At 35.7% G+C, this 15,121-nt stretch overlaps 2 protein-coding genes and 1 long non-coding RNA gene across 4 annotated transcripts in view; 1 reads left to right on the top strand and 2 right to left on the bottom strand.

Moving 5' to 3' along the window:
• LOC131000554 (uncharacterized) overlaps window positions 1-15,121 on the bottom strand; it is a 407,676-nt gene that overhangs the window by 154,958 nt on the left and 237,597 nt on the right. The gene's annotated exons all lie outside the window — the stretch shown is intronic.
• LOC131000627 (uncharacterized) lies at window positions 1,910-2,595 on the top strand. Its single transcript, XR_009093754.1, has 2 exons — window positions 1,910-2,066; window positions 2,167-2,595. It is a non-coding gene; the product is annotated as an uncharacterized LOC131000627 (long non-coding RNA).
• Window positions 5,014-10,429, bottom strand: LOC131000534 (homeobox protein BEL1 homolog). Of its 2 annotated transcripts, XM_057926503.1 has the most exons (6): window positions 10,161-10,354; window positions 9,394-9,497; window positions 7,956-9,288; window positions 5,987-6,378; window positions 5,849-5,909; window positions 5,014-5,740 (listed from the first exon to the last, which is right to left on the bottom strand). In XM_057926503.1, the coding sequence occupies exons 3-6, from the start codon at window positions 9,207-9,209 to the stop codon at window positions 5,258-5,260; spliced, it is 2,190 nt and encodes a 729-aa protein (XP_057782486.1). In that variant the 5' UTR covers window positions 9,210-9,288; window positions 9,394-9,497; window positions 10,161-10,354; the 3' UTR covers window positions 5,014-5,257. The 2 variants fall into 2 exon arrangements, with proteins under 2 accessions (XP_057782486.1, XP_057782485.1); XM_057926502.1 differs by lacking the exon at window positions 9,394-9,497 and having other exon boundaries at window positions 10,161-10,429.

Below are 15,121 nucleotides of genomic sequence, written 5' to 3'. Positions count from 1 at the left end.
TTTTTGGGTTCGGGATCGGGTATTAGTTTTTCATCTTAATCGGGACCGGGTACCCGATTTTTTCGGGTAGAGTACCCGATTCCCAGCCCTACAATCATCGAATTTTCGGACTTTTCCGCATGGACCAAGCACATGACATCATAATTGGAGCCGTAAAAATGACGTGCTTGCCACATAATCAACCCCTCCGTGCGGGTTGTCATGTATTTGGTCCGTGCGAAAAAGTCTCAAAATTAGATAAAATTGGCTCATAAATGTCCTGCGGGTGCAACGCTTATTAATTAGTGTCCTATTTTTACAAGTCCGAAAATTATTGTCCTAATTTTCAAATCAACCTAAGTTATTGTACTAAAAAATCTTCTGACTCTGATGTGAACTATATAATGTAATATTGTGCAGTGTACATGTGTGTTGTGCCTCATAAGTCATTGATTCCTTAAACCGTTGTTTATAGCACGACTTTCAATATAAAAAACCCTCTGACTCTGTAGTGAACTATATTATGTAATATTGTCTCTAGCTTTTGGATTTAACGTGTTGTTTATATTACGACTTTCTTCTGCTATATATAATTAATTTATTTTGCTTGCATATAGTACATTATTGGTGCATTCAATTTAATTAAATTTTAATTTTAATTAATAATATTAATTTAAAATTAATAAATCCTTATTGAATTGAATGCACACAAGTTTTTGTGTATTTTGATCTATCAACACCTAGATTTAAGTTCCTTATCGGGTGCATATGTGAACATGCAATAAAAGACGAGCAAAAATAACAGGATTTTTCACCAGTGCATTTTTAACTTTTGGATTAAATTTATCAATTGGGATTAATAGAATCGTGATGGGTATAAGTGTAACTCCATGTTGTTTAGTTTGGTGGATATAATAACTTGATTCTTTGGAGTTTTATGGATAATTTGAAAGTATGATTGGAAAATTTTTTATGTTATCTTTTTAATGATATTTAGATTGTTGGGTTTCAGTAATTGTAAATGATCAAAAAATGACATGAAAGTTAATGTCATAAAAATCTGTATTTTTTTCTCCGACCACTTTTGATGATCAAAACTCAATAATATATTCATATATGAATATCATTAGAGAGCTATCATCAAGAGCTTTCTAATGGTACATTTGAATTGTCCATCGAACTCCAAACAATCAAATTACTATTATCCAAGGAATTTTAGGACTTATGCCAAATTTCAAAATATTAAAAATTAATGTATTTTTTGACTAAAAAAATAGATCTGATTAAAATCAAAATTTAGGTATTGTTCGTGTATTTATAAGCAATTGACCCTTATTTATATATATATAGTTTTCAATTATTAAAAGAGTGAATCTTTTACCAAAAAACTCTATCTCACAAACCATTTATTTACCTAACAAATCAATTCGGTGAGACCATTTTTTCACTTTATATATATTTTATAATGTTTTCTTGAAACTCGTGTCTTCTCATCCACACCATACTTATCGTGTATGGAAAAATATAATTTAAAAATATTTAAATTTAAATTAATTATAATTAAACAATCATGTAAACTTTTTTAAAGGAAAAAAATGGCTTTTACTTATTTTTTTCACTAACAAACAAAAACAATATGATGTTCAATATTATAGATAAATGAGAGAAAATAAAAATTAATTCGAACACTTCAAATGATCATAACTTATTCATTTGAAATTCATTTTTTATAATTTTTATATTGAATTAAAGATCTTCTTGTAATCTTTAATTTAACATATGAATTCATATTGAATATTTTTTTCTGAATCGAAGTTAATGATTTTGTGAAAAGCTAAAAAGAATAGTGAAAAAAAATTAAGAAAAGACAGAAAATTTAAAAGTAAAATTTATATAGATGTGATATATCAATGTTGTGATAAAAATGTATGGGCACCCCCCACTCGATGTTGCCTCATTTGGTGGGAGACCTCATCAAAAAATTCCCTCACAATTCCCAACTATATATATCACACATATATCCATGCATAATCACCAACATCTAGTTTCAACAACTTTGACTCATCAAATCACCTCGCATTGCTCAGGTAAGTCCATATATATATTGATTGTAGATATAATTTGTGAGAAGAAATTGCAAAAATAATTGTGCGGATCTTGAAATTAAGTTTTGCATTAATATGGCAGGGTATATATATATCGATGGGTAAGATGATGAGGATGGTTTTATTGGTAATGATGGTGGTAGCTATGATGAGCACTTGCACGGTGGAAGGCAGGAGAATTTCGGCGGCGGTGGAGGTGGCGGTGGCGGAGCAGGAGGATGATGGAGTGGATAGTGGTTTGGAGGATAACCACCATGCTTACTCCATACCTGACTTCAACAGGCAAGGTGGAAAACCTCCCACCAAAAACTGATTAATTGCTCTCTCTTTCTCTCCAATTATATATATATATATGTGTGTGTGTGTGTGTGTGTGTTACTGTGTGTGTATAGAGACTAGAGTTTGTATGTGTGGAAATTAATAAGCTGCTCCGGAGATCCGTCTTCTCTTGTATAAATGCATGTTCGCGTGATGACGAGCCATATATATGTATAGCTACGTTCCAACACCAGCTCTCTCTCTCTCTCACACACACACACATACATATATACGGACAATAAAGGATAAAATAGGAAAAACTTTGCTTCTTATCGAACAGCTGATCTGCTGATATTAAACAAGCATTTGCACTTGAAATTAAATAAAGCATATGGAAATATATACGAGGACTTGAAAGCTTAAAGAGAAATCTAATGAAATATTTATATCATTACTTTGGTTTTCTAAAAAATATGAATAAATTTAAGTCACGGTTTCAATTATCCTGATAGCGTTGATTTACTCTTATCCGTCTGCATCTTCATTTAAAAGGAGTTTACTTTGAATTAGAGATATTAAGTGGGCCAGACCGACCCAAACCCATCATGGGCCGACTTCGGCCTGAGCTGATAGAAAAATGAGGCAGAATTGGGTTGGCCCAATCATTTAAGACGGGCACCAATTGAGCCATTTATCAACCTCCAGCCTTGCCGTGGCCTGAAGGCCCAATGAAATACCATTAAAAATATACTTTAACAATATAGTATATTGTAATATTTATTAAATATAAATTCATATAGTAATTATCTTTTTCTAATAAATTTATCTTTCGATAATCTAAATTTAAATTTATTGAGTCTTGTCAATTAACCTTATAGATTATTATTCAGACTTAATTGTCTTTCATTCATTGAATTTAAGATAAGACTAGAAACGAGAAGTCAAGAATGCATCTTTTTAAAAGTTACGAAGACAATCAAAATAAAAATTGTGCAGAAGATAGAAACTAAATAGAAAGTGTGTAGAAAATATAAAAAATAAAATAATTCAATAACTAGAAAGTAAAACTCCGAAGTAAAAGAAAAAAAAATCATATAAAATTTTACTTATATAAGCCTCAAATAAATTCAAAACCTAATGTAAATTGTGCACAAAAATCAAAATAAGTAGTCCAACCAACTGACCAAGCCCTAACCAGTAACCACTTACCAAATGGGCCATGGATAAGCTTAGTCTCACGCCATAATGGAATTGGCCGGGCCTTGGTCAAACCAGCTCTCATTCCTTGCAAGTCAGGGCATGGACCGAGGCGGTCCGATTCAATTGACAACTCTCCTTTGAACGATAGGATAAATTGATAAAATATAGTATTATTGAATATTTGAAGGATAAAATATTAAAATAGTGCAAATTCATTTATCTATCAAAGGAAATGGAGATTAATTTTGAATTACTTTTATCTATCTAATATTTCAATTCAAATAATCATATCTAACCATTTTTTTGCTGATTTCATACCCACCGAGTATAGTTGTTTTTTCTTCTTTTAGGCATACCAAGTACGATTGTTAGGCCCCAACTCCCACGTATGGCCTGGCCCAACTAATAGACAACATTTCACATTTTGTAGAAGTATTGTTTTGGTCATGTTAATTCATATAGTCCGTCTCACAAAAACATGAACAGTTGTAATTGACACGAATTTTAAGAAATACTCCCTCCGTCCCACTTCAATAGGTTCGTTTTCTTTTTTGGGATGTTCCACTCCAATAAACTCATTTTTCATTTTAAGTAAAAAAAATGTACTTAATTGGTGTGGACCACACCACTTTTCTACTAAAAAGTAAGTTTTCTTAATTTGTGTGTCCAAAAGAAGTGAGCCTATTGGAGTGGGACGGAAAGAGTATTAGATAAAACTGTATTGTGAATGAAAAAGGAATCCCACTTTATAAAAAGTAGAGATGAAAAGTAAATGAATTGTGGTGGAATATCAAAATAGAAATGCTCATGTTTTTTGTGTAACGCTCCAAACTAGCTAAATGTTCAAGTTTTTGTTTTCAAATTTTTGTTTGATCATGCATGACTATATTTTTATGAAGCAGCACTTTAAAGTAGTCAATGACACATCATAAGAAATTATAGCCATATAAATGTAAATATAAATATAATTATTATTTTTATCTTAATATTTTTAGGTGAAAAAATCGATAAATGACACAAAAAAATGTATAAATTCACGTAATAATTTATATTGTTACACAAATTTTGATTAGCCTAAAAAATCCGCATAAAGTATGTAAGCATGTAAGGACATAATATTTTAAAATGACCATTATTTTTATATGTTTATGTACATGAGAATTTCCTTTTCCTATATGGGACAAATTAAATTACATATAATTTTATTTTTTAATCCTACGTTGTTATAGTAGAATTAGAATGAATTTAAAATAGAGGTATTCACCATATTCTTGATTAAATTTTTCCAACTTTTGAACTTATATGACTAATTTGCTCATAAAAGATAATGTTTAAACCTGAAACTGCAGCGAGAACAAAATCTGTGTGTTGAATTTTTTTAAAAGTTCAATCTTCAACAAAAGAATTCGAGAGCGACGACACGACAACAATAACAACAACAAAAAAAAAACATGACGATAATACAAAAGGATGGCAGAAATCCCGCAATATATTAGCCGAGAGAAAGAGAAACTGTTTTCCAATACAAAACACTGCCACTACGTTGAAATGTCCCTTTATCTTACATTTCTGGAGAATTATGAGAGGTATTTTGCTTTTGCAACTTTCCATTTTCCTAAACCTTCCTTCCCAATCTCACCACCTTCTTTAAATTTTTTCCTTTCAAATAGTAATTTATTTCTACCTTAATTTCTCCAAAGTCTACATAAAAATCATCAGCCAACAAAGTCCCGAATGATCTGACCTCCGTAATGCCTCATATGCCTCTCCTGCTGCATTGCAGGCCGCTGACCGCCCTCGGGGCTTTGCCGGAGACCCAAAGTCAGAGACACCGACCCTATCCCGCCCATCTCGATACCATTCCGGTGAGACGGCACAAACCCCATCAACGTCCCATCAACACTGCTTGGGACGTGGTACTCGATTCTTGAACGCTTTTCTTGACCCCATGGGCTCGCCTTCGACCTATCCCCCTCTTGCCCGGGAGGGACAAAACTCGAGCATTCGACCTGCTTGTCTGGGATCGCACGCGTTCTCAGCCTTTGGCTGCTGTCGTCGGCTTGGGCACAACCTCCATCCGCAGTTTTGCCGTTACTGCTTTTGCCAGAATTATCAGACCCTTTGGTTTCGAGCATGTGTATCTCTTCGACCATCGGCTTCCATACACGAACACGAGCATTGATAAACCAGTTAGATACCTGAATTATTCAGCGAGATGGGATCAAAGAAGTGAGGCTCGACTACTATGTATACCTATTATAAATTAAAGAGCTGCGTGTTATCAAAGATAGGTAGAATTACAAGACCTGATTTCGAGTTAGGCCGGTCTGCGTGGCCAGCATATGCTTGTCTGTGTCTGTAGGATACCTTCATATATAAAACATTCAATTTAGCAAAATGTCAGATGTGTGACATGAAAGAGAGATAGAGGACGTGTGTCTTACGGATGAAGAAAATGATCGAACAACCACGCTCTCAAAATAGAGACGGCGCGTTCCGGTAGACCACGCTGAGGCCTCCAGATATGCTGGCCTTCAAGAATGCCAGTCCCTTTCTGCTTTTGGAAGCCTTGGTCGAAAAACTTCAACACCGAAGCATTAGCATCACCCTTGTTGCCGCCTGCCCCAGCAGACGGGGACGAAAATTCGTCCCTCAGGGCGTTTTTTATGCTCTTGAGCTGATCCGTTATCGTGTTCTTCAAACACCGGAAATGCTTGGCAATCATCTTCAGGGCTAACGACACGTAAGGAGTGGCAGCGCTGAGGCCGGCCACAGACTCAAATGATGAAACCACCATTTGCATCTGCTGATGATACTGTTTATACCTTTTGCAAACCTTGTACAAAATTGGGAGGAACAAAAACAATTAGTCACTTGCAAATGATAGGTGACAAATCTAATTAGGGAAGGGTGAAAGAGAGCATTAAGCTAACAGTGTTCCAATTAAGAAAAAGCCTATCTTGTTGTACAACCACTTACACAATCGACCAAAACATGTTCAACAAATTAATTAAGATTTGCCAGCTAGCTCTATTATAGGGAGAAATAAAGCAATTGATCACCAAATAAAGTTGTTTATTTAAAGCTTAACAACACTTTGACCTAATTAATCAACATACTATTTGAGGGTGATGGGAAAGAAGACTAGACAACTAAATGTCTCATCATATGCAAAAGCTTTTACATTTTAACATAGACAGGTCACATGCATTTCACAGTTTGAGAAATTAAAAAATTAATATACGAGAGTTATGTCCCACATATTCTTCTGCATGCATTGGGTTGTCAAGTTTTTACCTAACTATGGTCTAAAATAACGTCTCCGAAAATCATTATAGCTCTAGACAGAAGCAAAAAAATGGAGAATCAATGTACATGTTAGGAAAATAAAGATAATTATAGTTCCCTATTCAAAGAAGGAGGTTCACAATTGAATCATGTACATCTATCTCTAAATATTCAATTGAAATAATGTGGTTGAATGAAGGAATATAGGAAATTAAACTCTACAGATCAGAAAATAAAAAATTAAATGTGGAATATTTTAAGAGTACTCTCACTTAATAAACCAAAAAAATATGAATTAAAATGAAGCAAAATAAGATAAGTAAAACCATAAACCCCTTAGGAGGCGTTTACTTTGGAGGATTAACGTTGATAGATAAAAATAGTAAGGTTAATCTCGTTTTTACATTGATGGATTGGAACTTTATGATATCCCAAAACCCTTTATTATTTCAATCATTTGAGCTAATGAAGCTTGATTTTTATCTCATTGAAAAGGTGAGATTAGAGAAATCATTACGATAAAAATACTCTATCATGCATGCATCATATCAATCGTGCAAAATAAATGACCCCTTAGCATACTAGTGAAATAATTGAATTAAATACCAAAATTGACAAAGACACATCATCAGAAAACTAACAGTTTATCACAGAAACAAAACAGGTAGGATCAAGAAAATTGGAAATTTTTAAAGTTTAGAAATATTTCAACAAAGTGATTCTTAAAATCCAAGAAGACTGAGTACCATAACAGGCGAATTAAGTCTGCAGAAAATATTGCCCCATGCACTTTTCTCGACACCAGCTAGTATTTGTCTTTTACTAAGGAATCCATAGGAGTATCACCTAAGTAAGTCCTAAGTCCTAGCCAACCATAAGTCATATTCACAATCGGAATTGATGATTTTCATAGTAATAAAGCATGATCTCTTTTCATGTTTAAGGCATAAAAGTCTCAATTATTAACCAAACCATAGTCAATAATGGCAACTCAGACAAACGAGCATCGCAATCAACTTTCTCAACTGATCACATGCACAAGCAATGCTAATAATAAATTTGTACCACCAACATCCAACTCAAAAGCAAAATTAATTAAGGCCCCATACTAGGAGCATTACCAACCTCATCCTGCATAAACAACAGCTTCGCCTTCCTCTGAAGATTCTCCGGCCGATGAGCATCCGTCGAGCAGCTCGTACCCCCGGCATCCCGGCTCTTATCGCTAGAACCATTGTACACGAACGAGGACAAGCCGCCGGAGTTGTTACCGGCCATGGCATGTTCAGCATTATTACTAGCACCTTCACTGGAAACCCTAACCTCCTCCATAATCTCGTCAGAGACATCACAGGCTTCGACCTCTTTAGTGCCGGCAATGCAGCAAAGGTCCTCCAACAGCTGCTGCGCCGGCCTTAAAAACCTCGAGCTCCGGAGGATGGTTGCGTATCCGGTGAACGGGCCCAACGGGCCGGGGTTCCGATGAGTCGAAGCTTGTGCCCCTAAAACTCTACTACCCGCTGACATATTTTGATTCGGAGACGGCAACTCGGGCTTCCAAATTCTTGAATCTTGAACATTAGTACTCCCACAGACATCTCTAGTCTGAAAATCTCTCTCAGTAATCTGAGCTTCGTGGACTTTGGGCGATGGAACCGACGAGAGCGACAGTGAGAGTGCTTGAGTGTTGGAATGATCTCTGTCGAGATCCTTTGGAGCAGCGAATTCGAGCTCGCTGCTCCATTGGCTGCAGCCATCCACAGGCCTAGTAATCAAGCCAGATTGGGTCTTGAGGCGCATTTGATCGGGAAGAAGCATAAGCTCACTCCCACCAACCACCCAAGGTCCATGGCCGGCCTCCCCCGAGCTCTTGTGGCGGAGGGAGGCGAATTCGAGGCCGAAGGAGCGGACATTATTGGACGAGGAAACGAGGTCTTGCAACGCATTCTGGTAAAGTGAGGAAGCGGCGCCATTCATGTCTTGATCATATCCTAGATAATTAGGCTTAACATCTAATGCTGAAATAGGATTAGCATAAATTGAGGAGTGGTTAGCCACCCAATCGCATGTGCTAAAGTATTGTGGGTCACTGCTACTCACAGTGGCTGAAGGGCTAAACGACGTCGGAAAGGGGGCCCGTTTCTCGGCCCCCATCAAGCCGTCCTTGAGCAGTGGGTTCACAGAGAAATTGATCATCTCCGGGCAGAGCTCCGACGGATCGTAGCATATGTTCCCGTTCCGACAGCTACGGACGTCGGCGGAGGAGTCGAAGTTTAAGGCATCGTGTGGGAAATTGTTGGCGTAAATATCTTGCTGAATTCTCAACTTGTCTCGACGGCTTTGCTGCGCGATGTGGAGATCAGGCCTATAGCTGTTCATATCCACCAGCAATTTCACTCTCTAATTAGGTCATACTCAATACTTATTGCAACCGCGCACCAAGCTATTTTCATCAATCCTGCATGCAGTAGCACTGTATATCAGTAACAAAACTACAAAAAAATAAAAAGCATGAAATGAAACATGAAGAAGAAGCAGTAGTTGATGAGTTTGAAGTACTCACATATTCTAGAGAGAGAGAGAGAGAGTAGTAATTTCAGTAAAAGTAATCCAAGACCCAGTGAAATGTGGACAAAAGCTGAGGGGAAAACTGTGAGAAATCCGAGTCTGAAGCAAGAAAGAGAAAGAGAAAGAGGAGAGAGCATTTAATTGAGGTGAACTATGTTTCTCATCAGACAAGTGTACAGTAAAGAGACTTGGAAATCACTGTTCAATCATGTGGCTCAAAACTTGCAGTGAAGACAGAAAAGCCAAGCAAAATCTTCAGCCCAAAACAGCAATGAATTGAGAGATGAGCAAGAAATCAAGGGAGTAAATACTGTACCCAAACCAGTAAGGTATATCTATATGTTTGTGCACGGTAAAAGATAAAAGCTTCACGTAACACCTCCAAACCCTAGATTTCGAGATTTGAATTTACGGATTCTTCTCCCCAAAAAAACATCTCAAGAACTGTTACAGTGTATTCATAGTAAATCCCAACCCCAGATTCATGAAATCAAACACTGATCCATCGCTCCTGCCAAAATCATGGAGAGAATCTGGAAATTTCTCGTTTTCTAGCTTGGAAAAATCTCAAACAAAAGAAACAAAAACAGTGGATTCCTGAATCTGCATGTACATATGCATCTTCGGAAGTTCATCATCAGATTCAACAGAAGAAACACATCGAAGATATTTTACAAGAGATATTTCAAAGCTCAAAGATACGAGCTGAAAAAGGGTTTGACGCAATGAGATATTGGAGCTTATATACTTGTATATAATTACCTGCTTCAATCAATCCAAATCGAAAATCTAAGCGAAGAAAAGGAGCGTGTGGATTTTCCGATGGATTTTCCGGCAAAGATTCCAAGTTAGAGTTGTTGTGGGGTAGGAGTGGAAGAGAGCAGGCAGGGCTAGGCAAGCTGTATGAGTTGAGGTGTAGGACAATGATTGCTGCTCAGTGCCGTTTGGCTTTTCAAATATATAGACTTAAATTCAAATTATTTTCTCAACCATAACCAAATTAATACAGTACTCGATTATTAACAATTTATGTGACGGACTAATACCTGATGGTATGCGTAATTAATTTGTGTTTTAAGGATGGATTACAAATGGAATTCCCCCCGTTAGTTAGAGTTGACGGCGAATATCTTGGGACTGTTTGAATTGGGCAGAAATCTATCAAATTTGACATGGATGGATCTTCAAGGAAATCAAGATTGAAAAATCGTGCTCCAAACGGGGCCTACTCCGATTTAATAATTGCCGATTTGAAAGAGGGCAGGGGGTTGTTTGAATATGCCCCTTAATTAAGTGATTAACTACGGAAATGCCATCTTTAATTATTCACACTGATATTTACCAGTGGGGGTATTTAATGGAAGTCCTGTTGCATGAGCTTCTGCCCTGATTATTCAGACTGTTATGGGGTATTGGTTAAAATCTCGTAGGTTTTGGTTCTGCACTGGTATTTACTACTCCACCATGTACCACCGTATACCATTCTTATTAGTATATTATAATTTTAATTGTTTTTTATTTAATTTTAATTTATTATGCTTTTATATAATATAAAGATAATTAATAAGGATTCACTCATCCATTTAGAATTTATAATTATTTTTTTATATTCATTTGAATTAATAATAAATTATTTGGGTTCATTAATTTAAAATTAGGGTATATAATTTTTTCAATAATAAATACTAATTAGAGTTTATAATATAATAATAATGACAGAGGATCCCATCTGATAATTACTAGTGGGAGTATAATTTATACTAGTATTATTTCGATTGTTGATTTAAATCGTTTAATTAATTAATTATACTAATATATTATAATTTTATAATATAATATGTATTTTATATCTCAAGAAAATAGTATTTGTATATAATTAATATTCAAAACGACTAGGCCAACTCCAATATATACCTTTCTATTAATATAAGTAATGTATTTTCGGAGTAATATATTTTTATAAAACATACCACATATTTTCATGATTAACGTGCATTGCACAAAGATCAATAGTTGGAATAAATTCCTAATTCTTGTATTAATAAAAGTTTTACTCCATGATCTACTTCTTGCATATTAAACTACAAAAAAAAATAGTTTTAAAGTTTAAATAAGAAAAATAAAGTACATTTATTAAAAATTGTAAGAATAGTAGAATACATATAGGGCGAATATATATATATATATATATATATATATATATATATATATATATATATATATATATATGTATATATATGTGTGTGTGTGTGGATGCATTAAATCCTACTATTTATTATCACTTGATTTACATTAATTAAATATTTGGATGCATTAAATCCTATATATTATGTTTTCACTGCTTCTCTTCACTTATATAGATGTATATTTATTAAATTTCCTTTATAAAATTATACAATAATAAATTAAATATATTATTGATCTTTATTAAAACAGAAAAAAATATATATATTGCTAGATAGATTGCATAGATATAGAATAGGGGGTTGTTAACAGTGAAACCACATTTTATTGTGACAACTGAAAACACTACACTGACTATACAAAGTTATTCCGATCGCTGTAAAATTAATTGCATTTGAAATAAAATAACTTTTTATGATATTCAAACTCGAATGATGCATTTATCCATCAAAGTGATGCATTCTTCATAAAATATGGCGATCGAAGGGCTTGCAATTATTCTCATGGTCACATTGTAAAGAATCATTTATAATTTATTTTTATCAAATAGATAATTTGTTAAGTTAGTTATGAATTATTTTTTAATTATAAAGATTATTTTTATTATCTAAAAATATTTAACAAATAAAATATTTAAAATTATTATTTAATGAACATCGCGAGCCTGTTCGTGATCTTATTTAGGAATATGTTCGTGAACAGGCTCGTTAAAGTTCGAGTCCAAAATGTACAGGCTCGAGTTCGACTTGATAATTTTATTGAGCTCGGATTCGGCTCATTTAGAAACGAACGAATTTTGAACTAGCTTTTTTTCAGTCAAACCCATATAATTCGCGAACGGCTTGGTTCGCTTACAACGCTAGCCCCCGTCTATCCAGACGCCAGTTGCCAGAGAGAGAGAGAGAGAAGGAGAGTGAGAAACAAGATGGAACCCTTCGTTATGCAAGAGATAAAACGATCGAACATAACACAATCATTCAATCGTTAAAATTCAGTACCGCGCCACCAAATCCTTCGTCTCCACCGCTAGTGCAATTCCCTAACAAGTTCAAAATAGTGGTACACTAGTATATACAAACAACATCTTGGTACTAATCATTATCTCGATCATCTTCGAGACTCAGTGTGACAAATTAAATTAAACTTCATTCTCAAAAAATTAATTATGATCGTTTCGATTTTCCGACGAATAGTAGTTCATGATGCCATAGCTACGCCGGAGCCGCGCCTTCATGAACGAGTCGGTGCAAACGAATAGTCATTCATGATGCCATAGCTACGCCGGAGCCGCGCCTTCATGAACGAGTCGGTGCAACCGCCAGAGGCTCCGGATTTGGAGGAGAAGAAGTCAAAGCTTCCGATACTGAAGAAGTTGCCGAAATTAATGGCTTTAGTAAAAATATAGTATAAAATAAGGATAGTATTGTAATTTTATAAAAATTGGTTGTTTTATTAATTTTTATTTTAATAAATATTTTTTAGTTTTGTTATACTATAATAATAGAAGTTTAATGTATTGACTTTATAATTTTGATTCCCTGTGTCCGAACTTTTGAATGAAATTATCTAATCGTTTAATAAAATAAGAAGTTGAAATTCAATATTTCTATATTTCAAAAATTTATGTTCAATTGCAATATTTTTTATACCTACTCTCTCCGTCCCAATAATAACGTTTTTTTTTTTTTTTTGCGTTCCATTTATAATGTCTCGTCCCAATACAATTTATTTTATCTACCCTCTTTTACTTTTTCACTACTTTCTTTATTCACAAAATTTCCTGTAAGCCCGGGTGTACGGTACACCCGGGCTCGTACCGATCCGGATCCTGACCTGGAACTAACTCAATTGGACTATACTACCTGAATGTCATGTCTTAATGTCATTTTACACGTAGTGTTAGTGTCATTTTACATGTAGTGTTAGTATCCTTTCAATATAGTGTTAGTGTCATTTGTAAAACAAAATAGTGTTAGTGTTATTTTCAAAATAACATCATTTGTAAAATAAAATAGTATTAGCGTCATTCCAAAATCGTGTTAGTGTTAGTGTTAGTGTTAGTGTAAGTGTCATTTCAAGAAAAAATGGATCAGGATAGTACAACTAGGTCAGGATTCAGGTCGGGTACAACCCGGGTGTACGGTACACCCGGGTGTACATGCAGGAGACCTCATCTTCTTTATTACTCTACTCATTTACTTTATCTACAATTTTTTAATTTGTATATCGTATTTTTGAGACAGTATTATTGAGATTGAGCGAGTAATAAAAATCAAGCTTAGGATATACTCCCTCCGTCTCTAAAATAACTTCCTCTCTTTCCTTTTTGGACGTCCCCCAAATAACTTCATCTTTCTTTCTTTCAATTTTTAGACAACTACCCCACTATTAATACTCCCTCCATCCCGCTATTGAAGCCTCCTTTCTTTTGGGCACGGGTATTTAGGAGACTAAAATTAAGAGTTAAATTGTGTCTTCAAAAAACTTAATGTTAATTTAATTAAGGTTCTCTCTACCCACTTGTAAATTACCACCGCACCACCGTCGGTTAATCACCACCGGACCACCGCCTGCACCACCCAAATCGGTAAATCACCACCCAAATTTGCAACCCCACCCAAATCGAGCTCATAAATCTACAACCCACCCAAATCGAACTCAGAAATCAAACGATTTCCCCCAACCAAATCTGCAACCCAAATTAGGGGTTATGGTTTTGCAGAGGGTTAGGGGAGATCATAGGCGGTGGCTCTGTGCTGGATTTGTGAGTGAAGGGAGAGGCGACCGTGGCTTCACTGAGCGCCGGAGTTTAGCAGATGGAAGAGAGAGAGAGAGGCGAATACGGGCGGTGAGGCGCTGCAGTCACCGAGGGAGAGAAGTGACAGATCCGACATCTAGCAGAGAGAAGGCGACGGAGGAAAAGGTGATGGTGGAGGTGCAGAGAGAGAGAGAGAGCCGAGAGTCACTTTGTAGATGGAAGGCACGAGAGGGTAGAGCCCTGGTCGCCGGAAAACGGGCGGCGAGGCGCTGCGGTCACCGATGAGAGAAGTGACAGATCCGGCGTCCAATAGAGAGAAGGCGACGGAGGAGAAGGTGATGGCGGAGAAAGACTTCCTCCGACGACGAGCAGGGGAAAGGCAAGTGGAGGAGAAGACGGCTAGGGCGGAGAAGGTGGAGGAGAAGACTTCCTCCGGCGACGAGCAGACGGCGGGCGGTGGAGACTCAGGCGCAGAGAGAGAGACGAGAGAGAGAGAGAGAGAGATAATAGAGGGGAAATGAATTAATTAAGGTTTATTAGTTGTACAATTAGTGGCTTATTTTAATTAAATTATGTCCTTATTATTTCCTAAAATAGAAATGAGACATTATCGGTGGAACAACCCAAAAAGGAATACGAGACATGAATAGCGGGACGGATGAATTATTTATTTATTCTTACTTTTCACTTTCGCCACTCTCTATACTAATTATTACACTTTTTCACAACTTTCAATAATAATTATAACACTCTTTCTTCATTATCAATACACTTTACAATT

Source organism: Salvia miltiorrhiza, chromosome 8 (genome assembly GCF_028751815.1).
Source record: "Salvia miltiorrhiza cultivar Shanhuang (shh) chromosome 8, IMPLAD_Smil_shh, whole genome shotgun sequence".
Taxonomy (NCBI): domain Eukaryota; kingdom Viridiplantae; phylum Streptophyta; class Magnoliopsida; order Lamiales; family Lamiaceae; genus Salvia; species Salvia miltiorrhiza.
Note: the sequence above shows the minus strand (reverse complement) of the source record. Positions and strands in the feature narration are given on the sequence as shown.